This window comes from Tursiops truncatus, chromosome 19, assembly GCF_011762595.2.
Source record: "Tursiops truncatus isolate mTurTru1 chromosome 19, mTurTru1.mat.Y, whole genome shotgun sequence".
NCBI lineage: Eukaryota > Metazoa > Chordata > Mammalia > Artiodactyla > Delphinidae > Tursiops > Tursiops truncatus.
The window spans coordinates 38,078,267-38,106,146 of NC_047052.1; the positions used below are offsets into that span (position 1 = coordinate 38,078,267).

A 27,880-nucleotide genomic window follows, 5' to 3' on the forward strand; every position below is an offset into this window, starting at 1 on the left:
CTCCTTAGTTCTTGGGGAGCCCTCTGGCAGAGCCTCCAGGAAGGTTAGTGAGCAGGGATAGCAGCCTCGTGAATCTGCAGGAGCTCCTCTCACCCCAACCTTAGGTCAGAGCTAAGAGGTTAGAGACCAGGGATAGCGACAGAGATACTGAACTCCACGGACTGGGGTCTCCCTTGAGGAAGGGAAGCAAGAGAGAGCCAAGCCGAGGTGTGGGAGTCGCCCCTACAGCAAGGTGCCCCTCCAAATCACAAGCCCACCCCACGCTTCCCTTTGGGGACCAGACTGCACCCCCGCAGACGGCTGAGGAGGGAGAAGGCTCCGGGTGAAAGCTGTGAGAGGTGCGGGTTGCGGGGGGATGCGAAGCCAGGGGATGGGCTCCGGAACGCGGCTGTGGACCCGACCTTTGCCTCCTGCCTCTTCGGGATACTCCCGTGCACCTGGTAAAGCGAGGGCCGCGACCCGCGAAGAACAAGTGGGGACGCAGTGGTCAGCGAACAAGGTGCAGGAACCCCACCCCCGCCCGGAAACCTCCGGGGCCTTGAGTCGTGCCGGGCGCTCCCCCACCCCACCCCACCCCCGCCGCCTCTGCCGTCACTCACGGCTGCTGCTCTCTGGCTCGCTCTTGCGCTCTCCGCGCCACTGGCACCTGCTCGCCGGGCGCTCTGCGCTCACTTCTCGTTCGCACACTGCAGACTCCCGGCGCTACCGCCGTCACCCAGCCTCGTCCCCGGCCCAGCACAGCGCTCCGCCCTTCTCCCGGGCCCACGGCGCCCACCCACCCGCCATGGCCTGGGCCTGGGACAAAGAGCGGGGCAGCTTATTGCCCAAACCGGGGTAAGAAGTTGAGGGCGGGGGTCTGCGGAGAGGGCCTCGGAACCCGCGGGGCGCAGGGATAAGCGGCTGTCTCCGGCTCTGGAGGCTGGAAAGAAGCAAGGGAGAGTTTTGGTGGGAGGACCCCCAGCCAAAGCGGGTGCGGGGCGCAGCTGCGCTCCAACCAGAGAGACTGTGGTCCCTCCAAGCGACCGGGGTGGGGGGGGAGCGCTCCGGGGCGGGGGCGGTGCCTGCTGTGGAAGGGGAGAGGAGGGGAGGGGAGGGGAGAGGAGAGGGGAGGAGAGAGGAGGAGAGGGGAGAGGAGGGGAGGGGAGAGGAGGGGAGGGGAGGGGAGGGGAGGAGAGGGGAGGGGAAGGGAGGGGTGATGCAGCGGTGGAGGTGGCACAGTGCCCAGCCACTGACAGCCCCCTCCCTTTCTCTTTCCCCTCCCCCACTCCTGCCTCTCTCCGGCTCTGGGTCGGCCGCGCCGGACCCTCTCTCCCCGGCGCTGCGCTGGGTCGGACGCCAGGTCTGCGCGCCGCGGCTGAGCGCCCACTTGCCTTGCAGAAAGAGCCGAGGAGGGACCGGCGGAGGCGACAGCGGGAGGGCTGGGCGGGAGCCGGAGGAGGTGGCAGTCGGGAGCCAAACCAGAAGGAAACTGAGAGGCAGAAGCTCACGGCTCCGAGGCGCACACTCTCTTGGCCAGGGATGGGTCCCGGGGCGGCCCAGCCCCTGACCGGCCCGCCCGGCAGAGACTGAATTGCGGGTCCCCATCGGTCCAGTGTATAACCAGAGAGAGGGAGGCACGGACCGATCGCCAGTAGCCTCCCGGCGGGACCTCGCGTTCTGCGCACCCGGAGCAGCGCCCCCAGCCGGAGCCGCGCCGGGCAAGCCGGCGAGGGAGCGGGGCTGATTGGCGGCCGCCGGCGGCCGGGGGAGGGAGCGCCGCGCGGGGCCATGGCAGGCTCGGAGGCGTCCTAGCCCGAGCCCGAGCCGGATCCGAGCCCGAGCTGCCGCCACAGCCGCCTCTCCGCGCCCGCGCTCCCATCGCCGCCGCGCCCCCTGCGGGAGATGGAACAGAGGAACCGGCTCGGTGCCCCCGGATACCTGCCGCCGTTGTTGCTGCACGCCCTGCTGCTCTTCGTGGCCGACGGTGAGCGCGGGAACTTTGCTGCCGCTGGGGGCTCGGGGGTCCTTGCCGGGGCCGCCAGAGCCAGCCTGCCCTTGTCGCCGAGGAGGAGGAGAAAGAGAAGGGGAAGGCTTCACAGTCTCCAGCAATCCCGGTGTGCAGCCCAGGCCCGGCGGGGTAGGGGGTGGAGAGAGGCAAAGGGTCGCCGCATCGCTGGCGCCCGCGCCCGGGTCGTTCGGAGCCGGACCGGGGCTCCAACAGCGGACAGGCTGCTTGCGGGGTGCCGGGAGCTGGCGCGCCCCAGCCTGGCTCTGATAGTGCGGCCAGGCGCGGGGAAGAAGCGTAAGCCGCCCCTGCTGCCCCTCGCGATCTGGAGGGAAGCAGCCTGCAGCTGTAGCCGGTCTCCCCTGCGGCCCGGCAGCTGCTCGACCGAACTTTGCCAGCGCCTGGGCCACACTAGTAGCTGGGGGGTGGGAAGCACACGGCCAAGCGAGCCGGGGACCGACCGTCTCTCCTGGGGTTGCCCCAGGCCTCCGCCCCACAGCTGGTCACGCCTCTCTCTTCCCCCGCCACCAGCTACATTTACTGAAGTCCCCAAAGATGTGACAGTACGGGAGGGAGACGACATCGAAATGCCCTGCGCGTTCCGGGCTAGCGGAGCCACCTCGTATTCGCTGGAGATTCAGTGGTGGTACCTCAAGGAGCCGCCCCGGGAGCTGCTGCACGAGCTGGCGCTTAGCGTGCCCGGCGCCCGGAGCAAGGTAACCGGCCGCCCACGCGGCGCCCGTGCTCACCCGGCTCGTGTCGGGCGGCTGGGGTAACCCGGGCGAGGAAGGCAGGGCGCCGCCCTGTGGTGCAACCCATTTCCTACCCTCCCCATGCCCACAGCACCTTCAACAGCAGCATTTGTTACCCCCAGATCCTGTTAATTCACTTCCTTCGCCGGAAACCTCCCCGAACTCCACGCCTAGCCCCTAAGAAGCCGCACCTCATCCAGTTCACCTGCTTTTGCTGGCTGCGGGCCCAGAGGCTGATGGGTGCTGGGTGTTGAAAGAAGACCCCTTGCTGGGGCCGGGCTTTCCCTGCCCTCTGCCACTTTGAGGTCCCCAGGGCACAGGGCCAAGGAGTTAAGCTCCTCTGGGCTGCGTTCCAGAGGCCGGCAGAGCACGGTGTACAGGTTACCTCCAGCCCCCGCAGGATCAGAGGGACTTCCCCCACTGCCCATCTGCCTCTTAAACCACAGTCTCTAGCACTGGCGCTCTCTCATTCTCATTCTCTCTCTCTCTCTCTCTCTCTCTCTCTCTCTCACACACACACACACACACACACACACACACACCACCAACCTACCCTCTACCCAGAGTCCCACCCTTAGCTGCTGCTCACGTCTCCCACTGGGTCCTGTCCAGATACACCAGCCCCTCCATCCAAGGGGTTTAGAGAAACACAGCAGGGAATGAGGATGCTCCTCCGGAGGGAAATTGGCCTTTCTTCCCACCGGGTGGCAATCCAGCCTCCCCTCTTTGGCAGGCAGGTGTGCTAGGGCAGCCCCTCCTTGGCCGGGCGCCATGCTAGCTGCAAGCCCTGCTTCCTTCAGGGTAAAACTCCTGAAAATCCTGATGTCCTTCGTGCCCTCAGCTGTGGCTACCTCCCGAGCGGTTTCGAGTCCCAGCCCGCCTGCGGAGGATCCTCTTGCAGGAGGCTCATCTGAGTTCCCTGAGCCTGAAGGCCGACAGCCTAATATCTCTCTCTCCCTCTTTGCATTTTAGGTAACAAATAAGGACGCAACTAAAATCAGCGTAAGTGTTGAGCCCAGCGCGGGCCGCGGGAGACCCCTTCTGGCCGCTTTGCGCCCCGCAGCTTCCTCCCTTTTAGAAAGGCTCAGCGGACGTGCGGTGTAGGGCCGCGCTCGCAGCCTTGCATTGTCGGCTGCTTGGCGTGTCGGAGCGCCGTCCGTCACCGGTAGCGGATAGGGTTCTCTTTCGTGTAAATCAAGGGTCCCAGGCCTGAATCTCCTTCCTCCTCTGTACAGTCACCTGTAAAATTCCCCTTCAGTCTCCTTGCCCTAGCTGCGACCGGTGCTTAGGCTTGTGGCCCCCACTCGTGCCCTGCACACACCCGGCGCTCCGCTGCAGCCCTCTCCTCCGCCTGGGTTGCGGGTCGCGGTGCCGGGGTGTTGTGGGCTGGCTTGGGGAGTTGTGGTAGGGGGAGGAGTCTTGCCAGTGTTGGGGAGGAGACGTGCCCAAGCTTTCCCAGCTGGAGCGTGGAAGTATCAGGGCCTGGAGACGACCAGGTCTTATGCTCGGTTCAGAGGTGACGGTTCTCTGGGCGCTCGGTGAGGGCTACAAAGCTGTTGCTCCCTGGCGTCTCCACCAGGCGGCAGGGAGATGAGCTTTGTCCGGAGCTTCATGCTGCCGCGGAGAGGCAAGTTCATAAGTAGCAGGGACGGAGCGGGTCCGGCAGCAGCCTCTGCATCACCTGCCTCCTTGGGAGGGCGGAGGGTTAGCTGAGAAGGGCTGGAGCCGGGAGCAGGTATATATGCGCACTCTGAGGGCAAGGCGGCTTTCCTACGGACACCACCCCGGTCCACCGGATTCTAGAATTAAGGAACGTTAGTGCGAGTAGATGTGGAGGACCGGACGTAAGGCCATACCTCACAGTGGATGCGGGGCCGAGCCTGAGGTTTCTCCAAGGTGCCAGAGGGAGGAAGAAGGGGTGGGTTCTGCGGCTCTGAAGGGAAAGCTATGGGAAGACGCGAAGGTAGGTTTGTATGAGCAGTGGGTGCAACCTGAGGCACTCCTTTAAGATATGGGGCAGCTGGAGACTCGATGCAATGGGCAGGGCCACCCAGGGTCCACTCAGAGTTGGGAGCTCCATACCACTGGGGAGCCACGGGGGTGAAGGAAACCTGAATCGTGATGATGGGCAGAGCCGGGTCTGAGAAGTGTTGGGGTGCTGTGGCCTGGGAGCGCCCTGCGGGGCTGGGCACAGCTGCACTACGCTGGCCAGGAGCGCGGATTACGGGCCTGTCCATCCCGGCCTCTGACCCCAGCCCCCCGCTCTCTTGCAGACCGTGCGCGTCCAGGGCAATGACATCTCGCACCGGCTGCGGCTGTCGGCCGTGCGGCGTCAGGACGAGGGCGTCTACGAGTGCCGCGTGTCGGACTACGGCGACGACGACACGCAGGAACACAAGGCCCAGGCGCTGCTGCGCGTGCTCTCACGCTTCGCGCCGCCCAACATGCAGGCCGCCGAAGCCGTGTCCCACATTCAGAGCAGCGGCCCGCGTCGCCACGGTCCCGCCAGCGCCGCCAATGCCAACAACGTCGGCGCCGCGGGCCGGGCCACCTCGGAGCCCGGCCATGGCGACAAAAGCCCGCCTCCCGGGAGCCCTACCGCCGCCCCGGGTCCCGGAGTCCCCGAGGCCGCCGCCAACTCCGCGGCCCACGCAGCCGCCACCACTGTCGCGGCCGCGACCGCTGCTTCCTCAGCGTCACCGCCACCCCGTGAGGCGGTCCTTCTGCGCCAGAGGCACGGCTCAGGTAAGGGCGGCGCCGAGAGGGCGCGCTCGCGCGGGGGTGGCTCTCGCCGGAGGGGCGGTCCAGCTCGGGTAGTTTGCGGATGCAGAGTCTTTGGTGGTTCATCTGGGTGCGCCCGGGAGCGTTTTCCGCAGCCTCGCTTCTGCGCTCTTCCTGCTGTTTTCCTGCCTTCACTGTTGGCCTCTTGGAGCATTCGGGACGTGTGTTTATGAGTGTGCGCGCTGCCCAGCCAGCGACTTCCCGCTACACACGGGCTGGAGGGAGGGGAGCCCTCCTTGCGTTGGGAGAACTGAACCCTGCGGGCTGCCCTCCGACGGCAGTGGGCCTGCTTTTCTCCTGGAACCCTTAGCGCCTAAAGGGTGGGCACTAGCACCCAGTCTAGAGTGAGAGGAGGTGGTTACAACTCAGGTCTGGTAAGTCTGGCTGGTGCCTGACCGGACTGAACAGACATACTTTGTTCAAGCCAACAAGGGTGGCCTGGCTGTGTAGGCTCTGCTCTCCTTGGCTACCTCCAGGCTGGTCCTAGACACAAGCTCTGCTATAACTCACCACTCCAGTCTGCTTTAGGCCCTCGTCGTGGGGGGTTGGGGGTGAGGATGGAGCCCTGCTATTGTTAGAAGGGCACCCAGAGGTTAAGGCCTGCTCTCCTAGGGAGCTGAGAGGGTTGGGGGAAGGGGAAGGGAGTGATGTTGAGAAGGGAGTCAGAGAACAGAGAGTAAGGACAATGGACTGACTGCAGAGCAGGCAGGTCTGGAGAAGGAGGGGCTGCTTAGCAGTGGTGAGGTTTTATGGAGGGTGGAAGGGCCTACTGCCCAATGTGCCCTTCCTCCCAAGGCATCCCCCACTCCCAACTCAAAGATGGGGCCTCAGAAATGAGCTCAGCCCCAGTACTCACTCTCTGTGTCTGACTTTAGGCTCATCACTCCCTCTCAGTTTTGTTTGATGCACAGTCCCATAGAGAGCATCTCTACTGTCCTTGCATCACTGGGAGGCTGGGCTCTGGGACAGTCGTATATAAACCTACTGGGGGGCAGGGAGCACACTGTCATGCCCTACTCTCATGTTTCTTAAAGTACAGACCACCTGCCACCAGCATCAGCACTTTATAAGGATGCAGGCTCCTGGGATCTCCTGCTGAATCCGAGGAGACAGGCATCCTAGCCTCCCTCCCTGGCTGATTCTTAAGCCTTCAGACCCTGCCAGTTGTCTTCCACATCGGTTCAGTTGTTTCTCACGAAGTTATACTCCCTGTGGGAGCTTCTCCATGTGGCTCAGACTGCTGGCTACATCTGGAGGCCTCGTCCCCCTTAGGGTCCACAAGACCTTCCCCCAGACTGTGGGGGAAGGTGGGTCAGCTGGGAACCTGTGGAGGTCCTCTCCCCAAACTCCCCCACCTGTCTTGGAGCTTTCCCCCATATTAGTTTAAGATAATACCAGTTTCTGTGCAAAACCTCAAAATGCCAGAGGCTTAACACAATTCAAATGTATTATTTCTGGTTTACATCACGGGGGGGGGGGGGGGGGGGGGGAGGGTGGGAGGAGTGGCTCTGTTCCATGCAGTCATTCAGGGACTCAGGCTGACAGAAATTCTACCATCTTTAAGAGGTGGCTTCCAAGCTCACTCTGGGCATCAACATACAGCCCACAAACAAGGGAAAAGAGAATGGAAGCAGCTCTTCTCAACCCAGTTCCCTGAGCAAACCAAGCCCTAGGGCTCTAAGGCACACATTGCATGTGATGAATTGACTTCTTTCTTATGCATTTAGAATGGATCTAGTTATCTGTCATTCTTGTAAGATTGAGAAAATGGCCACTCAGATCATTTTGGTAGGGCTTAATTCTCTCAGAGAAAAGCTGATATGGGGAATGACAAAGGAAGTTTTTAAAGGCCAGGCCTGGTAAATGTTAATTCCACCCTCATCCATTGGCCAGAACTCAGTCAGATTGTTCAACAGATGCAAGGCAGGCTAGAAAATGTCCTCAGCTTGGCAACTGTTATCCAGCCTCATCTATTCAGGGTGGAAGAGGAGCCTGAATCATGGGGCACGTAGCCATCTCTGACTAGCACACAGTACGTATACTGGAAAAGCGCTTACTCACTTGCAGGGTGACTGGCTTAGTTGATGAAGAAAACACCCTTCTGCCCCATCCCCTTGGGCACTAGCAAGTAAACATGTGTGTCTTGAGCTGGAATATTCCTCTGGGATATCCCCTAGACCATGAGTAGAGCGGCAAAGCAGAGGATTTGGAAGGCCAGAAGCCCAGATATGCATTGTGCCTCCTTCATTTACTGGCTGTGTGACTTTAGGCAAGTGGCTTACCATCTCTGAAAGTACTTCTTTCAGAAATACTTAGTAATCCCTGACCTCAGAGGGAACTCAGAATGGAAATTGCTGTATAAGGCTCATTGTTATCACCAAGGCCATTATCTGCTTTGGCCAAAGAGGAGAGGTTGAGGGAGATGAAGCTGAGTGGCTGGTGGTTGGCAAGCTGTGGAGGGCCTTGAATGCTGAGTGGAGCAACAGGGATCATTAAAGCCTTTGGTCAAGGAAGCGCTATGTGAAAAGAGATCATTCCTGCTTGAATCTCCCTTGCCCCCTGGCCAGAGCCTGACCCCCTGAGCCTAACCAAGGCTGACCTGACTATGCCTGCCATGGCTGGTCAGATGTCCAGTCTCTGGGCTCGACCACAAGGAGGCTCCACGGTAACTCATCGCTATAGCAGGAACCCAACCATGGAAGGTGGCATGGACAGTGCCCTTCTTTCTGGAAGGTCCTCAGGTTAGCCCAGTTCTGATGGCACCTGCCAGCCACAGGACAGCATATTAATGCCCACGTGGATAAGGGCAGCAGCCCAGGCAGGCGACTCCTCTGCCCTCCCTGGAGAAAGCACAGCCAGCTGGGCTCCCACCAGGGCTGACAGGGCAGCGCAACTAGGGTAGGGGTCTGGTGGCCCCTAAGGTCTCTGTTGCCCCAAAACCATTGCTAGCTCCTGAACAGGCCAGTAACCATGCAGACATATCTCAGAAAGAACCCCAAATTTCTCTCCATCTCCAGTTTGGAAGGCCAGTAAGGTGGGGCCTTCAGCTGGAAGACCAAAAGGCTTGTAACCTCCACTCTCCAGGTGAGCTCTTGGGAGAATCACTGTGCTGTGGGCCCCTCTGTGTCCCACTCTGGGCATGGAGAAGTGGATTAGAGGACTTCTAATCCACAAACATACCTGAATGGCTGGATGCCAAGGAGGGACCCATACCATCTTAAGTGCCCCATCTCGCCTCACCACTCAAGGCTGCCAAGCCTGTGGGCTGTGGACGGAATGAAGACTGCAGACTATGTTATGAGTCACAGCATTAGTAACCTTTCTATAGGGCTGTGTTGTCGAGCAGTGCTTGGGCCTCCCGAGCCTCCCTGGGATGCAGCAGCCCAGCCAATCACTCAGACCCACCACCAGCGTGAGTCAGAAAGGGAGCTCGAGGCGGTGACCTCAGTCTTGCTCCCCCCGCCCGCTGTCCCCACTCTCCTCACTCCACTCTCAGTTCTTAGCAGCTTAGAGGGGAGGGGACGAGGAAGGACTATTGCCCCTTGGTTACCAGGCAAGGGTGTTTGCAGAGTATAGCAGTGAGGATGCTGGCGAAGCAGATGGCACACTCAAGCAGAGTCATGGAGGAGACGCAGTGAGAGTATTTTTTAAAGGTGTGAACAAGGTTAGGACAGCTAAGGATGAGAACTGGTCCCCAGGGCTAGTAGCACTGAGAGCCACTGGCCTAAAAGGGCCTGAAAGGGGCAAGGGGAGGGAGCAATTAGCAGAACCCAGAGAGGTTAGCTGGACGGAGAGGCCTCCCTGAAAGAGCTGAGGCCTTGGGAGAGGGACACAGCCGACCCACAGTAGCCCAGCAAGAACCTCACTCTTCTCCTGCCCTCCAGTTCCCTGTCAGGGCCTCCCATTGGCCAAACCTTCCTGGGCATGGAGGGTAAGGGTACCAGGTGATGCAGGCTATACAAGCCAGCTTCCAGGGGCTCAAAGCAGAGTGGAGAAAGCCGACGGGTGGATCTGGAGGGACAAAGGGAATAACCCAGCTCTCAAGGGAGGAAGATGAATTCTGCCCCACCCCAACTCCAAGACAAACCCAGAACTGAGTTTCTAATTAAAGAGGTCACATAAGGCCTGGGTTGAGTGGATACACTAGCTGTTTCAGATTGGCAACCTCAGAGTTGGTCCCAGCCCACCTCCCCAGACAATTGTTAAGCAATTGCTCCTGGGAGGAAGTCAGAAGCCCCAGGCAACACTGTGTTGCTGTGTTTTTTAAGCAAGCCTCTTTACTAACGCTGGGAAAGGGATGAGGGTCCTTACTCAGAACTTCATACTTTAGCTACCGCACAGCCAGGCCAGAAAAGCCTTCCTATGCTCCATACAGGCCCAATGTAGCCAAATACATATTTGCACTAAAAGTTTATGTGCAAAACTCATTCATTTCACATCTCATTTGTCAAAAGACATTTTGATATTTGTGCTTAAAAATAACGTGGGCTAGATTAACACAGCAGAGCCAGCACAGGGGATTGGGCTCCTTCTTAGCCATGTTCATAAATCTGACTCCTAATTAATCTGAACACTGAAAATATTTCATGAACACTTTGTTGCTGCCTGCCATTTCCAGAAAAAAAAAGAAAGAAAACAAAACGGTATCTTCCAGATAAACACTTCTAGCTGGAAAGTTGCCACAATGAAGCCAAGTGTGGCCTTAATAGAATACAGTTTGCAGCTGAAATGCCTTGTATGTTGGCAAGAGGTTCCCCTCTGCAGGGACCTGGGGATCAGCTCTGTGGCGTGTGAACCTATAATTAGCCTTGGGGCTCCGGCTTCGAGAAGAGCCACCATGGCCCCTACAGAGAACCAGCTGGATGTGGCAAACTGCTGCCTGGTGCCCACACAGAGAACTGGCTCTCAATATCTCAATTAATAATGAGAGAAAGACAACCAAGGCCATAGGTGTGACAGCTTTAGAGAAACTGTTACTGCTGGGAGCCATCAAGAGGAGCATCCTTGGGTGTGGCCATGGCAACCGTAAACCATGACCGAAGGAGACTGTGGATAAGGTGAAGGCACTTACTCTCGACCCATGCCCCTGGTGGATGACAAAGCTGGCGGAAACAATGCCACTGTGACCAGGGAGAATCTCCTTGCAGTGGGAAGGGTCTCCAGCTAGGCCAGCAAGCCAGGCGGCAGTCACCTGGTCTTCCCATCTCCCTAGGCCCACAAGGACCTGAAAACCATCACCTTAAATAAACAATCCACTCTTCCCTCAAGCTCTGATGTGACACAAGGATCATAATTAAAGAGAAAATAAATCTGGCAAAAATCGTCCCAGAGAAGAGAAAGTGAGGCTGTCTGAGCATCCTGAAAGAGAAAATTAAAGGATTTCATAAAGGAAATGGCTGAGCCTCACAGCTGACAGGAGGCACCCACATCAGTGGCAAACGTGTGTGATTATCAACTACATGGTGTCCCCTCCCTCGTCTGCCAGTCCCATGGTTGCCATGAGCAGGAACCAGTGATTGCAGTCACAGACTCAGCTCAGAGCATCAAGGGCACCCATGGAACTCCAGGACAAAGCTGTCTGTGTCAGTGGAAGTCCCGAGGGAGGATAGCCCCAATCCAGCTGAGGCAATCAGAGGAGGCCTCCTGTAGGCAGTGTGTGATTTCAGGCTTGAAAGAGGCTCCTGGGGCTTTGTCCTCCTGCTTAGGTCAGTCTTGGGGAAGTTTCTGGAGGCCTCTCTTTTCCTCCCCACTCTGTGCCCCATGGATTGAGAAAGTCACGCCAAATGGAAGGGCCTTTGTCCATCACCGAGCAGTCAGTCGGCTCACTGTGCGGCTGTTCTCTCAGCATCAGGGAGACCCCAAATTAAGGACGAAACAGCTGCACTAAGGATTGTAATAATGATAAATAATACTTGACTTTCACTGAGTACTTAGTGTATGCCACACACACATCTCACTGATGTCCCCCCTTTCTGCAGTTCCCCATGACTCTTTCTGCCCCACTTCATCAAACAGTCCCCTCCCCAGAGCCCAGACCCTTTCTTCAGCCAGGGTGGCAGCCCCCTGGGAAGGGCGGAGAGCCAGGCTTTCTAAGTGTCACCGGGAGCCGAACCCACCAAGAAGCTTCTCATTAAATATGCCAGGCACACATTTTAAAAGCTCTGAATATTAAGGATTCCCCAAGCATCCATGGGAATAAGTGAGGTCAAGAACTTTTGTAATATGATATTGATTACTTCTGCCCCATGTGGACAGAGGCAAGGGCTCAGCTGTGGGCTAAACCTCTAAGCTTTATGGCAGATGCCAACTTGGTTTTAAGACACCTTTGCGGCACAAGGAAAAAAAAAGTCTCATCTTTTCTATTCCCCCATGCTTTGCTGATGGTTACTAGGCATCTCTTGGAAACTCCAAAGCAGTGAGAAGCTTCATTTTGTCTTATGTAAGGGCTGCAGGAGAGTTTAAGATTACAAGCAAACAGGCCCAGCACCTACAACTGCTGATCCCTACCTCTTCCTTATGAAGGATGACAAACCTCCTCCCCTGGGATGTAGCTTCTGGGGGAAACAGCCTGCTTGGTGGTGGTTTTGGTGCTCTCAGGGAAGGTGTGCTATAAATACAACATGGATTACCCAGTTCGGCCTCCTCTGGGTTAGGGTTTAGCTGCCATTGAACAGAGAGCCGTGCAAGCGGCTGCAAGGGGTGCTGAGCAGCAGCGAGGGTGTGAGGCCGACCGGGACCTCACTCGGGCCCCCTCTCACGCCACCCCCTCCATGAGACAGCCCTTGAGGGGCAGGCCTTGTGAAGCCTTGTCCCTGCATCTGCAATCCTGGGTGAGGCTATTTCTGGAAAGTACTGGTTGTTCCATTCCATCCTTACCACCCCCCAGGCTGAAATATCAAAGCTACTCTGGACTGGCTTCTGCTCTTTGTGGTTCAAGGAGAGTGTTTTGGGGGGCCCCACCATTCACCCACTCAACCACGCCCTCAGGCTCTGCTCCGTCCATCTCAGAAGTGACCACCCTTCCAGAGGGCTACTCATGTGTGAAGGCCAGCTGTGAACAGGGCACCTCCCGAGTGCACCCAGCTGGACACCCAGCACTGTTAAGGGGGGAGACCATGGTCAGTCAGGGCCTAGACAAGATCTCTTAAAGGAGCTGCCCATGATGGTGGAAAAAACAAAACAAACCTGAGAGAGGCTGACAACAGTTCAGGAGAAAGTGTTACCACTTTTCCAACCACTTAATTCTTCCTCTGCATCTCACACATTCAGCTAGCTGTTCAGCTAGCTGGCTAGTAGGCAGGCCAGGGTTTGAATGCCAACCAATCTCCCTATTTCTGGGACTTACAGAGCTCCAGCCACCCAGAAGTCACAGTACATGCCTCATTCTCTCACCCTTCGTAAGTACTGTGCTTCTCATTTTCCACATGAGTCCAGCTGCTTGCATTCGAATCCTTGATCCAACGCTTCCTGCCTCCCACATGCAAGTTCTCACGCCTGTTATCATCTGGATGGCACCAGTGACCGGTGCCAGAAGGCAAGGGGCGGGATCAGAGGAGATAATCCACAGAAAGAGTGGAGCTCAGCACAGGGCCTGGCACCTAGAAAATGCTCAGTAGATGCTGATCTTATTATCAGCGTTATTCGTGGGAATGGCACTGACTGGCCAGGGTCGTTTCATGAGGCCTAGGGGCTCCGATCTTGAGACTTCGCTCTGAGACGTGTCTCCCTCCATGCACTGTGCATGTCATGGGGCTAAAGGAGAGGAGCTGATGGAGCTTCAGAACAGAAAATGCCCTCAGATTGCCAGTGGCTCAGTGAGATGCTATTTTTGTCCTTTCTCCCTCCGTGCCATTTGGAGGGGGGAGGAAAGGAAATGGGGCTGATGCCACGTCCTCATCCTTGTGTGGTGGCGGCTATTTTGCATGAATCAGGAGCTCCTTGGTGAGCAAGGACAGGTTCACTATGGTTCCTCGTGTCCCACCTGCACATTGCACCATCACATCTGTGCACCTGGACCCCTAGTGACGGTCAAGCAGCCAAAGAGCCTCCAGGACCGGCCTAAGTGGAGAGGAGGTGCCCAGTGTCCTCCTCACTGGGACTCTTAGCATACGAGATGGAACCACTTGTGTGGGGAGGCCGGCTGCCCCGCAGGGATGGGCGTGTCAAGTGATGGGGCTCGGGCCACTGTTGCCGGCTCAAGCCTGCACTGTCTTCCACCACGTGCTCTTGCATTTTGTCTTTCATATCCATACCTGCCTGGATCCCTTCGCTGTGGCTCACTGAGCCTGATGACTGCCAGTGAAGGTGCTGCTTGGCACCCAGGGACCAATGGGGAGAGGGTAGGATGAAGAGCGGGCTGCATGCAGAACCAGGAGGCCAGGACCCCTTCAGGCCCCACATGAGGCTCATCAAGAAGGAGGTCTGCCTGCCTTTAACGGATGGATATAGCCAAAGGTCCAGAGCCCCTCCCTCTGCTGCCACACACACCCCCCCCCCCCACCCACCGCTGCCTTCGGCTCTCCTCAGGAAGGTCTTGGTTTTCTTTAAGCCAGGAAAGCCCAGCTGCAAGGTCAGTCCCCTTACAATGACACTTATTACAATTGATTATCACACAAATGCCGCTTAGCCCAGAGCAAAGATCCTTAATAAACCCCCGGGGAGATGGAGCTGACATAGTTCCAGGGCTCATTCTGAGCTGGGGTAGGGGTTCCTAGCTAACTATTTCTGGTCTGGCTAGGGCCAAGGGGTGGGGGCTGCCCAGGGCATCAGATAGACCCCACCTCTGCCTCAGGGAGGAGCTGATGGCCCAGCAGTGGTGGCCAGACTGAGCAGCAGGTACTCTGAGAATGAACTCAGGGCTCAGCTGGGACACAAAAGGGGCTCAGAAAAGGTGCAGCCAGGGTGGGTTGGTAGTGGGGGATCACTCCACAGAGGGAGGAAGTCTTCCTGACCCTGCAGCCCAAGGGGTCTCATCCATCCTGAGCACTCAGAAGGGCCCCACTGCTCTCTTAGGCCCCCAACGTTTCCCTCCTGTCCTGGAGTCAGTGCCTGACTGAGCACCCCATCCAGACTGATGCCCTGGGAAGGCAGGCCCAATTCTTTCTCATGTCTGTATCCCTACCACCCCACATTCACATTCACTGGGCATGGCACTGGTTTGTTCAATCATTCATTTACTCGTTCATTCAGAAAATGTCCATTGAGCATCTTATGTGCAAGAAATATGCTAGGCACTGAGAACACAATGTGAATAGGACCAACAAGGTCCTGGGAGTCAGAAGAGGGAGAGACAGACATTGATCAAACGGTCACATAGCAAGTAAAAATTTGCATCTGTTGCTGGCACTCTAAATGAGGGACCCATGGGCTATGGGAACTAAGAATAGGGGGATGTGACCCAGTCAGGAAAGGGTCCCTGAGGGAATGACACTTAAGCCATAATCTGGGAGATGATTAAGAGTTGGCTTGAGAAAGAGAGAGAGTAGGGCCTTCCAGGAAGCAGGGACAGCATGTGCAAAGGTCCTGTGGCAAGGCCTGACAAAGAGTTACTATGACTAAGGCAGAGAGAGCAAGAAGGGGTGCAGGGGAAAATTAAAGTCAAGAGTAGTTCAGGGGTTAAACCCCACAGAGATGGAGGCTTTGGCTTTTGGCAATGGATGGGGAGCAAGTGGCTGGCAGGGCATGATGCTTTTTGAAATGACACCCTAGCTGCAGTTGTGGAGAATGGAGAGGTAGCAGCAGAGTGGATGTGGGGAGAGCACTTTAGAGCCAGTGATCCAGCCAAGAGATGGCAGGGCTGGGACTAAACGTTTGGATGGATGAGTGACGGGATGGATGGATGGGTAGCAAAATAAGTATCTGATGAGTGAGTGAAGGGAAGGATGTGTGACTGGATGACTGAGGTTGGGGGTGGGTGGGAGGAAGGATGAATGGACATGTGGATGGGTAGATGGATGGAAGGAATGTGTGGGAAAAGGGTGTAACTGGGTGGATGGATGGGTAAGTGGGGGATAGAAAGAAGGATGAGTGGATATGTGCATGAAACACGGATGGGAAGTTGAGTGCATGCGGCATGCAAGATGGGCCTTGCAGGAGGAGTGGGGCTGGGGCTGCAGACGTGCCTAGGGTTCACATTCCCCACACCTGCACTCTGCACACTCAGTCCACGTCCTCCAGGAAGGGGGGGCCACAAGGAGAAAGGTCCCAGGTGGTGGCATGGCACAGACTGGCTAGGCCCAGAATTTCATGCCAGGTCATGCTTCTGCCTGCTGTCCCAGGCCACAGAAAGGACGGGTAGAGCAAGGGGACACAGCCAGTCCCCAGCCTGCCCCAGATCCCCGAATCCCTCAATCTTCAGAAGATACCTCTGTCACGCGCTGTTGAGGGGCAGGAGCAGGGGACCCCTCCTTCTGCTGGACACTGGGCACTCTGGTGGATGTAGCCTGGCCAAGACTTGATGACTATTGCACATGTAAAAGTTAATATAGATATATTTTTTCAAGCATTTAAAAAATCAAATCTCCAGGTGGGCAGATGAATAACTGTAGTCACGTTAAAGACTAATGTAACAAAAAATACACAAGGCAATAATTCATAATGCATTCTATTCTACAGAGTCATATTTTAATGTGTGACATATCCTGGGCAGCTCCTCTGTGCTAATTTTTTTTTTTTTTTTTTTTTTTTTTTGGTGGTACGCAGGCCTCTCACTGCTGTGGCCTCTCCCGCTGCGGAGCACAGGCTCTGGACCCGCAGGCTCAGCAGCCATGGCTCACGGGCCCAGCCGCTCTGCGGCACATGGGATCCTCCTGGACCAGGGCACGAACCCGTGTCCCCTGCATAGGCAGGCGGACTCTCAACCACTGTGCCACCAGGGAAGCCCACATGTTATAGAATTTTCAGAGCACTATCCCTGGGTAATTAAAATGTGTTAACCTTTTCAGTTAAATTGTTTCTGAAGAAAAGTCCTCAGTGTGAAACAGAAAGAAATATCCAGGTGTCACCGAGGTGGAATCTAGAGGAAGGAACTGCTGTTGTGTCCTTGCTGTGCTGGCCTCAGGGACCTGCAGCCCTTCTCCCCTAGCCTTGAGCTTCCAGTCTGTCATTCCTGCTTTTTTTTGGCCAGGCCCAGCTCCACTGAGTGGGACAAGGGAGACTGAGGCCTGGACCCACACAAAGAGAAGCCTGCACTGAGCAGGCATTAACTGAGTGTTCACTGTTTGCCTGACCTGGGGAATTTGGGGCACACTCTGCCTCAAGGGACATAAAGGCTATGGAGGGGACAAGTGGGATTTAAACAGGGCTGCAATGCTCCAAAGAGGGGAAGGGACCACTCACTTGAAGCCCTGACAGGTCTCCCTTTCCCCATCTGTGTAATGGGCACCCCAGCACTCCAGCATCTACAAGTCCATGAGTTTTAGGTCTGGAAGGGGCCCTGGAGAGTCTCTAATGAGTGGTTCCCAAACTTTGTTCCTTGGAACCCTGGGCCGCCAGCCCTACCTCCAGCTTCAACCAGAGCAGTTCTGCCTCTAATTTTTTTTTGGGGGGGGGGGTTGTGTGGGTTTTTTTCCACACTGCCCGGCATGTGGGATCTTAATTCCTCAACCAGGGATCGAGCCCACACCCCCTGCACTGGAAGCACAGAGTCTTAATCACTGGACTGCCAGGGAAGTTCCCCCTCTAATGGTTTTAAATATTGGGGTTCCACGCAGCATTTAGCTTGAAAAAGGAGTTCCACTGCTTTAAAAGATTTTAAAACAACTGATTTAGACCAAATATTTATATATATATATATACATGCAAATATATAAATATATAAATTATACAAAATATACAAATACATTTTTATATTTTTATGTATATAAATTTTTTTCTCCTAAGGGAAAAATTTGAAGTGGTTTATAAAGCTGCACGTGGCATAATAGAACAAAAATTATTTAATGAAGAAATTGGAATAAAGGGAAAATGGTGAAATTCATTTGAGAAAAGGTAGACAAAGAGATGTGTGTACACAGTCTTGGGCAGTTGAAAGGTCAGATAGCGATGGGCCTCCAGCCCCAGAGTGTATTTGGAGATACAGCTTGTGTTTAAGATGACAAACATGAAGCATCTGGCCGATGTCTGGCGCACATCATGCCTGCTTAGACTGCTGGGGGCGTCTAAGAAAGACTCCCATTCATTCGTTCAACAAATACATTGTGAGCACTGCAGGTGTGGGCAGGGTGCTAGGTGATGATGGGTTTACCCACTGGCAGAGGAGACAGGGGAGACAAGTCCCGGCAGGATTGAAGCTGCTTCCCTGAATTTGCAATTCAAAATGATCATTCACCACAGGACTTGGCAAAAAGAGGACTCTACCCCTGTCTTTAGATTTACAGTCTAAAGACAAGTAAACCGCAGTGGCTGCCCAAACACAGCCCAGCGTAAATGTGACTTGCTCCGGAGCCCATGGGACAAAGGGAGCCTCCAGCAGGGCCAATCCAGCAGGGCCAAGGAGGACGTGGTGTCTGAGGGAGCCCCATGGAGGGGAGGGGCAGGTGGTGAATGAGAGGACAGGGGGTAAGCAGTGTGGAAGGATGCTGGACCCGGAAGGGAGAAGTAAGGGTGCAGGGGGGCTGAGGAGGGGCCCAGTGAGGAATTAGGTCTTCAGCCTAGATGAAGCCTCTAGGGGTTTAGCAGGGCGGGGGTATGATGTGTACTTTGCATTTTAAAAGGGCACTCTGGCCTCTGGCTAGGCAGTTGCCTGGCTAGTTGGGTTAGTGGCTGTGGAGAGCCCAGTCAGGAGTACTGCGCGGCCAACCTGAGCGCTGATGTGGTAAGAGGGAGGGTTAAAGGACCAGGGCAGGGGTGGGCCTGGGGCAATGTGGGTCAGGGCTGAGAAGCCGACAGATTAAGAGCTGTCTTGGAGGTCACCTTGTGGGTGTCTCTGGGCTGAGCTGCAGAGGATGGGTGGGTTCTGGGCAGGAGGGAACAGGAAAGGGCTGTCAGCACCAACAAAGACCTGGGGGGGCAGGAAAGTGAGGGCACGTGTGGTCTCTGTGCAGCAGCCCAGTTTGCCTGGGTCTTGGGGCACCTGAGGCAAGTGTGGAGGCAGGTGAGGCAGACCTTTCCCCGAGGGTAAGGTCAGGAAGGTGTCCTGGACTTGATTCGAAAATACCAGGGAGTAAACTAGAGATAACTCCTCTACTGCCTACCAGCTGTGCAACCTTAGGCAAGTCACTTTACCTCTCTGTCTCACCTGTGGAAGGGCATAGTGGTTCCTACCTCCCAAAGCCTCCTGAGAGGGTTAAAGGAAAGAATTCTCTCAGCACCAAGAACAAAGAACCACAGGCCTATTTGCATCCCGCAGCCTCAAAGTTTAAAGAATATGAATGGGCAGGTGGGAGATCCTCCCCTGAAGATGAGGCTCAGAACTGAGAGAGACCCCCCCACCATCCCTGCCTGGGAAGTACCCTGATACTGTGGTCGGGGCTGCCCTGGCCCTGCAGACACCAGCCGCCTAACCGTAGGGAAAGGCCTGTTAACCATTTTCATTAAGTGGCACCATTAAAGGATCATCTGGGGCAAGACTTCATTTCAAAGGAATTAAGAAGCTGGAAAGGAGCTAGCAACAAAGTTGACCACATTAAAAAGCCATTATAAATGTTAAAATCCAAAAAAAAAAAAATCTCATTCCCATGCTCTCTCCCTTAGAAGCAGCCTGGAGCTGTGGTCTAGCCGAGGCACTGTGGGCAGAAGAGTTCTGGCTCTTCACCCCTGAGAGTTGGTGTGTGTGGTGGTTACGTGTGTGGACAGAAGCCAGATTGTCTGGGTTCATGTCCCAGATCTGCCATTGATTTTAGTGTGGCCTTGGTAGGGCTGCTAGATTTAGCAAATAAAAATATCGGACACCCGGTTAAATTTGAATTTCAGATAAACAGTCAATAGTGTTTTAGTATAAATATGTCCCATGCAATATTTGGGATAAATATATACTTAAATTATCAGTTGTTTATCTGAAATTCAAATTTAACTGGGCATCCTGTACTTTATCTATCAACCCTAGGCTTTGGGCAAGTCAGTTTACCTCTCTGGATCTCAGTTTTCCCATCTGTAAAATAGGGATAAAATAGTAATTCCTGCAGTAAAGAGAATGGGATTTCAAGTAACGTGCTTGCCACGGTGCCTGGCCCCAGCAGGAGCTAGCCAGGTTTGCTATCATTATCCTGAAAGTGCTTGGCTTGGTCTACTTGAGCCCCGGATGTGGGTGGGGCTGCTTGCTGGGGGCAGAGGAGGGGAGGAGGCCTGGGGCCAGCCCTCTGGCACCTGTGGTTCCACCATGGCTGGAGAGGTAGGACATGTGAGGAAGCCGTTTATGGGGCTGGGGGAGAAGGGGACACGGGCAAGGGCCATATGAACACAGACATTCATTTGTGCCAAGCCCTCTGTGTCTGGGTGCTCAGAAAGGGCTGCCTGGAGGAGGCGCACTTGTTCCAGGCTTAAGGTACAGGTCAGACCCAGACAGAGAAAAAGGAGGACTCAGTGGTTCTGCAGGGTGAGCCTGGAGTGCACTCGAGGTGCTGGCAGGGAACAGTGGATCAGAGCGCATGACTGGTGGCAGAGGAGCAGTGAGGGTGAGGCTGCTGGGGAGGATTACGAAGCAGCCCCAGCAGTGGCACTGACATGGTAGCACTTTCTCCTGAGGGCAGAGAGAACCCATTGAAGATTTGCCCCTTAGGGATAGTTATCCAGGTGCGTCAGAAGGTGGGAGATAGGCACAGGGTGGCAGTTGAGGCAGGAAAACACTTTAAGAGGTCACTGCTGCACTGGGGCCATGGCAGGGGAGAGGGCACAGTGAGGCGTGGCTAAAATAAGCGCGACCCCTTTGTCTGCCCCCTTTCAGCCCGGGAGCACTCAGGCTCCTCCCACTGCCTAGACAAGGAGGCTGCCCGTGGGCATCACTCCCAGTAGGCATGCTGTCACCCACCAGGAGGACAGCTTGTTCTCAAACCCAGGAGCCAGCTGCCTAAGGCTGGGGTAGGACAGGCCAGCAGAGCAGGGTCCACACAGGACTGAGGGACCCACATCTCATCCCTTCTCTCGCATCTCCACATCCCACACTTCCAATTTCCTTTAAAACCCAAGGCCATTTGTTGCTCCTAGTTTTTGCCCTAGTTACCAGCGCACATTAATCTTATGGCAGAAATTAATTCTGTCCAATTCCATTAGTGCTTGATTATTCCTTGCTGACTCCCTTTGAATAAATATCCATGAAGAGGCTTAAATTAAAACATCAACAACGGAAGTAGCCTCTTCCAAGGTGGCATCTTCCCACCCAGCTGCAGCTGGGCCACCTGGCCTAACCAGCACAGCGTGCAGGGGAGGGCAGAGAGCCAGAGTAGGATGGGTGCAGGTGGCCATCAGGAAGCCAGGAATGTCAGGGCAAGGAGGGCTAGCTCCCCATCATCACACAGTGGTGTAGGTTTGAAGTCGGCTTGAAAGCCAGGCCCCCTGGATCCCACACCAGAGCTGGCTCCGAGGTTGCAAACTCAGTCAGCCACAAAGGGCCAAGTGTGGGGGATGGAGGTGAGTGAGGCGGGTTGGGAAGGGAGGCCTGACTGCACAGGGGGCCAGGGAGGTAACTGGAAGCCTCCCTGTGCCCAGCTGAGGGTCAGGAGAGAGCAGTGAGAAGGAGATTCCTGCAGAGAAGACAGCTGCTGGTCGTGTAGCTTGGTGACTAAGCAGGCCCAGAGCTGCTGTGTCTTGGGCCTTTCCAGTAGACATTCGGATCTGTGCTTTTAGGTAGAAGTCTCCCACATTTTACATGTTGGATTATAATTTACAGTTTTTAGAGCTCTGTGTGCACCAAGTCAGACCCTTCTGCAGTCCGGATTGAATCGTCAAGTGGCGACTTGGTGCCTTTCTGTTGCCCCTGGGCTCTGTGACCTTACGCATCTCCCCTGCAGATAATGGCATGGTGCTAACCGTAGCCAAGATGACTCCTAAGAGCTCTCTCTGTTCTACTCCACAAGCCCCTGCAAAGCACAGAGAGACTCCTTGTACCCTGGCCCCAGGAAGCTCCAAGGGGAGCCTTCCTCTTTGGCTGGGCTTGGCCACCACCACACTCACAGCGTGGGTCCAGGATGGAGCTGGGTCAGGGCTGAGGGTGCAGGGCCAGTGATGGGAACAAGGTGTAAGAGCTGGTCTCTACCCAGCTGCCCCAGGCAGACAAACCGTGGTTTCCATGATAAGCGGATGTCCAAGTCCAGCCCATAAAGGCCAGCCAAGCTCAGACTGTTGCCACTTGGGAGGTGTCCATCTTCTCTCATTCTCAGATGGCAGCAAAGGGGGAAAGGAATAGAATCCAACATCCACGCTGAAAGAACCTCATCCAGGGCACTCCATCCACTTGGTTTTCTAACTTTTTTAGCCAAAAAGCACTTATTCAAAAGACATGTCATGACAGCACAAAATGCTGAATGGACATAAGTGGGCTTGCTCTTCTTGACACAGAGGAGGGGTCTGTCCTCCAGACCCTCATCATAGTCCTGATGTTAGGATATCCATGCTTACCGGTGGAGTGGCTTTGTCCTCTGAGACTGGACTAGTTCTCTTCTGGCTACCTGTACTCAACATGGGAATATTCTAGTGCAGCGCTGGAGGGGGCAAGGGCAAACCCACAGAGTGAACCTCCAAATTTGCTTAGGTCGTAAGAGCAGAATCAGCCTGTTAGCCATTCCTGCATGTGGAACCAGACCTCAGATGTATCTTAGTTTTACTTACTCTTCTCAAACCTGAAATAAATTTTTAGTTTTTAAGCTATAGCCAAAACAAACAAAACAAAAAAATACAGCCTTTGGGCAACACCAGACTCTGAGGGGCACTGTTTGCAAACTCCTGACCCAGATTGGCCCCTTGGCTGCAGCTCCCAGGCCTGCAGTGGGGAAGCAGAGAGGCTGCAGCTCTCTCTATCCACAGCCTGCATGACAGGTGCTGCAGACCACAGCCGGGACAGAAGTTACCCTTGAGACCAAGAGAACCATCCGTGATCCTAGAAGCGTGGGCTGGGCAGGTGGAGGGAGGGCAGTGTCTGTCCTGGCTAGCCATCCTCACTGGTCAGCTGGGGAGCAGCCCACCACGATTCTGATGCCTGCAGAGTGCAAGTGGTCCCCTCCGTGCCTTCAGGCCTGTAGGAGTCCAGCTACCACCTTTGCATCCCCCCAGGAACCAGACTCACAGGCTTGGCCTCCAGACAATGTGGGCAAAGTGCGGATCCCAGAGGGTGTCTGGAGCCAAGCCTCCTCCTTCACTTTCATCACTAGGTGATAAACGGCCCCAGAGGTTCCCTGTTGTTTTCTAACATGGTCTTTGGAGTTTTGCCATTGCTGGGTAAATAGAGAAGCAGGATTTTCCAGTGGAAGCTGCTTGGACTGGCGCCTTTGCTAAGCCCATGGGTCTGGGTGAGCCCACATTTTTGGGAGCTCCTTTTAAATGGCTCTGGCGTGAGTCTTATCCCACTCACCATCCACATGATAAAAGTTTATATTCGCAGAGCAGCTTTGATTTCTTTAAGAATGATTAACCACATAGTGATATTTGTTTCATATAAAGAGTGAATCAGCTACTACTCCATCAGATGCTTCCCTCACCTCTCAAGCAGACTGATTTTCCAGCTTAACCGTGACATAAGCAAGCTTCTGTGTGTTGTAGAGCTGTCCCCGGTACGCCTTAGGAAATGGGGAAATAGATAGATTGTTAGCAACCAGTCATCACAGCAGCCTCCACGTCCTCGGGAACACCAGGAACACAGACCTCTCCGTGCCGCATGATAAAAGAGGCCAAGATAGGAGGTCCTGCCTCAACTGAGGCGCCAAAGGCACCCTCCTGGCCCCTGCCCTGGAGGGTCGAGGTGAGCCCTGACAGCAGTGGGCAGTCCTAGCTTGCTCCAGGAAACAGTGAGAACAGGGACTAGGGCAGCAGACGCTGAGGGGTCGGGGGGGAACAGCCAGGTACTAGACAATTGTCAGTGGCCCTCCAAGTGGATAGTATGTGGGGAGGGGGACAGTGGGCTGCCAGACTCCTGCATTCTAACCCATTCTGATGTGGAGACCCCTCTTCCTCCAGGAGCAGCCTGGAAGCCAGTCTTCCTTGGTCTGCCCTGGCTCATTTGGGTATCCGATGGGTGATGTAGCAAGAGGTTCCAAAACCTGAGTCCTCCTTTGCCCTGAGGTCCAGGCATGTCGGTCCGTCTTGAAAACAAATGCTTGGGGAGATAGTTTCCCCTGCTTATTCTATCTTGGAAAATGTTTCTCTTAAAAGGAGGGCAGGGCTTCCCTGGTGGCGCAGTGGTTGAGAGTCTGCCTGCCGATGCAGGGGACGCGGGTTCGTGCCCCGGTCCGGGAAGATCCCACATGCCGCGGAGCGGCTGGGCCCGTGAGCCATGGCTGCTGAGCCCGCGCGTCCGGAGCCTGTGCTCCACAACAGGAGAAGCCACAACAGTGAGAGGCCCGCGTACCACAAAAAAAAAAAAAAAAAAAGGAGGACAACCCTCAAAACTGGTTCTTCTCCAACACTTTTCAGAAAAGGAACTGTGTTGCCCGTTTCATTGACATTTTATTCACTTCCAGACTGTTTGAGGCCCTTTTGTTTACATGATTGTATCTATCAATGAGCTTTTGTTGTGTAACACGAGACCTAAAACTTGGTGGCTTTGGTGTGACACCACAGTCATCTGTTTAGGTCATGATTCTGCGGGTCAGCTGGATGTTTCTCCTGCAGGTGTCTGTCAGGCTCATTCATGCATCTGTGGTCATCTGCCCTTTCATTTGGGGGCTGGTTGGTCTAGAGGGACCTCTGCTAGGATATCTCCTAGCTCTTACCCTGCAGCAAGCCAGCCCAGTCTTCTTCACATGGCAGTGGGTGCCAAGAGCCACAGAGAAAGGGCAAGCCTCAGTGCACTTTTCAAGCCTTTGCTTGTTTCACATTTGATACTATTCATTGGCCAAAGCAAGTCCTGTGTCCAGCCCCAGCGTGAGTGTGCAAGGGCACTATCATAGAGTGTGGACACTGGGGGCAAGTAGATGAGGGAGGATGGGGCATTTGTAGCCATTTTTGAAGTCTGCCACTACGATCTTGCTAATCTGGACCCCAGCCTGGTGAGACATGCCCTGCACATACTCGTTTCCTGGAGCCATGCATATGCACATCCCCATTTTATGGAGTGTGCCACAGGACCCAGAGAGGTGAAGGGTGTTGCCCAGGTCACACAGCAACCTGGCCTGGAAGCTGTCCTGGTGCCAGCCCACTGCCCCATACCACCTCCCTTAGTCCCCTGTATGGTGATGCTGGGTCAGAGAGAGGATGAAGTACCACCCAGGAGCCAAACCTAGCTCCCCCCACCCCCAGACATCCACCAGCAGAGACACTGAAGACCCTCGTGTCCACCCTCCCCAGATATTGGCCTCTGGGAGCCACCAGTCCCATCCTCCAAGCCCCAGCTGCTCCCCCCTTGGCCCAGCACAGTGGCAGACTGGTTGTTTCAATCCAGGGTCTTTTAAAAGTCTCGTGCAATTTTTAAAAATTTTAAATGTGAGTAGGTGAGACTGTAATAGTGGAAAAGACAAGTCAACAGTATTTGGAGGCAAATTAAAATTTCTCCTCCCTTTTCCTGTGCCCATCGTTCTGCAGTGTTCACCTTGCCTGGCTCACAGCCCATTTGCCATGCCTCCTGCCCCTGAGTGCCTTGAGGATCTGGAGTTCTATTGCACACACACATCTGCTTTTAAATGCCTCACGTGCTTGTTTCTGTCTCGCCTGCATGGGCCTGAGTGTCAGGGTTTGCAGGAGCAAAAAGATCGGCACCAGGAGATGTGGAAGCCGGTGGGCCCGGTCTGGCCACATGAGCCCTGTGTGCCCAGGAGCCAGTGCTCTGCTGGCTACATCCCTGTTTCCATGCATCTGAGCCTCGGTGAATCCACCCAGGCATCTGGCCATCCATCAACTAGTCCGTCACTGCATCCACCCTCGTCCTTCCCAGAGACACGGGCAATGAAGAACAGCAAAAGAAGACCCAAGTCTTTGGAGTGACCACACCGTGGTCCTCCCCAGTGACAGATGGCAACAGGCAGGATGTCAACTCGGGCCAAGCTGCACGGAGGGCCAGGAGTGACGACTGTGTGAAAAATTAATACCCCAAGGGAAGGTTAGCACGTTTGGATTCTCCAGTCCTTGTGCTTCTCAGTGGGGGCTCAGAACTATGTGCAGAAATGATTGACCTTGGATAAGACAGGCACGGTGGATGGTCTATCCCCTCTTTTATTTCAGATCTTCAAACACAACCCTTGTTTTTTGAAAATGAACAGATGGAATCCTGGCATCTCAAGCCAGAATGGTCCTGGATCATTTGTCCAACCCCCTCCTTGTACAGAGGGGAGACTGGGGGCCAGGACACAAGAATGATTTGGGATTGAGGGAAACACCTTGGATAGAAAAGACAAATGGCTCTTCCACCTGGAAAGGGGAGGAAGTTGTGGGTTCAGGCCCAGCCTTGTCAGGGAAGCCACAAATCTGGCCAGCCTGGCAGCAGCTCCTGCAGGTGGCTAAGTGGAAGTGGCGACAACCTCTGTACCATCTGCTTGGCACAGGGAAGGGCCTCCTGTGTCTCTCCTCCCAGGTTCGGAGCTCCAGCCCAGCTGGCTAGGTGGGGTGAAGGGAGGACAGGCCTCCATATGTTGCAGGTGAGCAGGGTGGGGCTGGAAACTGATTCCACGGATGCAGCCCGATTCTATGCAAGTTAGTAGTGATGTCCCCAGAGTTTGGGCAGTACCTGGGGCGTGCACGGTGCTTCTACATTGGCTCCTCTCGGTAACCCTGGAGGGAGCATCCCACTCCCAGGTGAGAAGCCTGGAGTTCATGGGTAGGCTTTCGCCCAGTTACACAGGAGGCCTTCCAACCAGATGAAGACCTTATGACAGACAGATGGGGAGCTGAGCAGGCAGCCCAGGTGAGGAGGATGAAGGCACGGTGTTACCATCCCAGGAGTGGGCCAGAGGCTTGGGTTGGAGGCCACACTGAAGGAGCAGATGGGAGTGACCTCCCAACAGGACAGTGCTTGGGTCACTCCTGGGGGGCCCTGGCCCACCCACCTCCACCAGCCAGTAATTGCTGAGCACCCCACTGTGACCCTAAGGGCTGGACTGACAGTTTGTGGAAAGGACTCATGCACAGACATCAGGATGCCTCAAGCGGGATGTTTGTGAATGCAAAACTGTGCAGTTCAGGCAGGAGTTGGAGGGGCTGGAGTTGTGTGCAACCACGGAGTCTCTCTGGAGGAGTGGGGAGCTGGGCCTTAAACACTGAGGCCACTTTGCGGCGTAGTCTTGCGGGTGGGGGTGGAGAGGGAGCATATTGTCTTCCTATTCAACTAAAATAATGTTTGGATTTTGGATCTACTATCTAGCGCACGCCCTTCAGGCAGGGGCACCCCTGTGTCTGACCACGGTCAGCTCCTGTGCGGTCGGTAAATAGGAAGCGAGCGCAGAGCAGCTGCGTGCCAGCTGAGTACCAGCTGGGTGCTGACATCAAGAGCCCAGCCGGGGGAGGGCTCATCCTCCCTCATCTGTGCATAGGCCACTGGGTTCTGGTGAATCAGGTGTTAACCCTGTCCCTCTCTTGTTCCCTGCAGGCACCGGCCCTAACTACGCCGCAGACCCACTCCTGTCCCTGCTCCTGTTAGCTGTACATAAGTTCCTCCGCCTGCTGGTGGGCCCCTGACAGACTCGCCGTCCTGCGCTCCTGAGTGGGCCCGCGTGGCTGCCCAGTCCCTGGGTGAGGACTGCGTCGCCAGACAGACACAGACAGACTCAGAGAAGCATGACCAAGTTCACGTGGAAAATAAATAAATCATATTTTTGGGGAAGTTACACAAATGTAGACCACCTAAAATAATGCATCTAGTTTCCAAATAAGATGGAGTTTGGACCATGCAGTATGCATGGGATCAATGATTTCTCTATTTTAATGTATTTTTCTTTTCTAAACTTTTCCTCCAAGTCTTCATTTTGCACGAACTGTTGAGCAGTTATCTTTAGGATACTATGTAAAAATGTTGGGTTAAAGCCTTTCTGACAAAGCAAAATATTTTTAGTAGATTATTGTGTTTAGGAAATTTTTAATTTACTTTTTCCTTTGGGGGCTTTTCTCTTTTTTTATTAAAGTAAATTATTTCTTTTGAGACATTTTGATTAAAAAAAGATACATCTTATCATAATTAAAATTCACTGTCAATAATATTTATTTTTAAATAAAGATTGGAAACAAGGTCGGACACTTGTTTATAAACTGTATTGTATAATTCTGAATAACAGTTGAATAAAAAACAACTTTG

At 54.9% G+C, this 27,880-nt stretch overlaps 1 protein-coding gene across 1 annotated transcript; it reads left to right on the forward strand.

Annotated features, from left to right (window-relative positions):
• The first annotated feature begins 1,190 nt into the window (after positions 1–1,190).
• Positions 1,191–27,880, forward strand: VSTM2B (V-set and transmembrane domain containing 2B). Its single transcript, XM_033844597.2, has 5 exons — positions 1,191–1,963; positions 2,516–2,700; positions 3,709–3,738; positions 5,010–5,481; positions 27,179–27,880. The coding sequence occupies exons 1-5, from the start codon at positions 1,882–1,884 to the stop codon at positions 27,265–27,267; spliced, it is 858 nt and encodes a 285-aa protein (XP_033700488.1). The 5' UTR covers positions 1,191–1,881; the 3' UTR covers positions 27,268–27,880.

Coding starts and splice junctions, on each gene's coding strand:
- VSTM2B (XM_033844597.2), top strand. CDS start 1,882: ATGGAACAGAGGAACCGGCTCGGTGCCCCCGGATACCTGCCGCCGTTG. Junction 3,739..5,009: donor AGGACGCAACTAAAATCAGC/GTAAGTGTTGAG, acceptor GCTCTCTTGCAG/ACCGTGCGCGTCCAGGGCAA. Junction 5,482..27,178: donor GCGCCAGAGGCACGGCTCAG/GTAAGGGCGGCG, acceptor TGTTCCCTGCAG/GCACCGGCCCTAACTACGCC.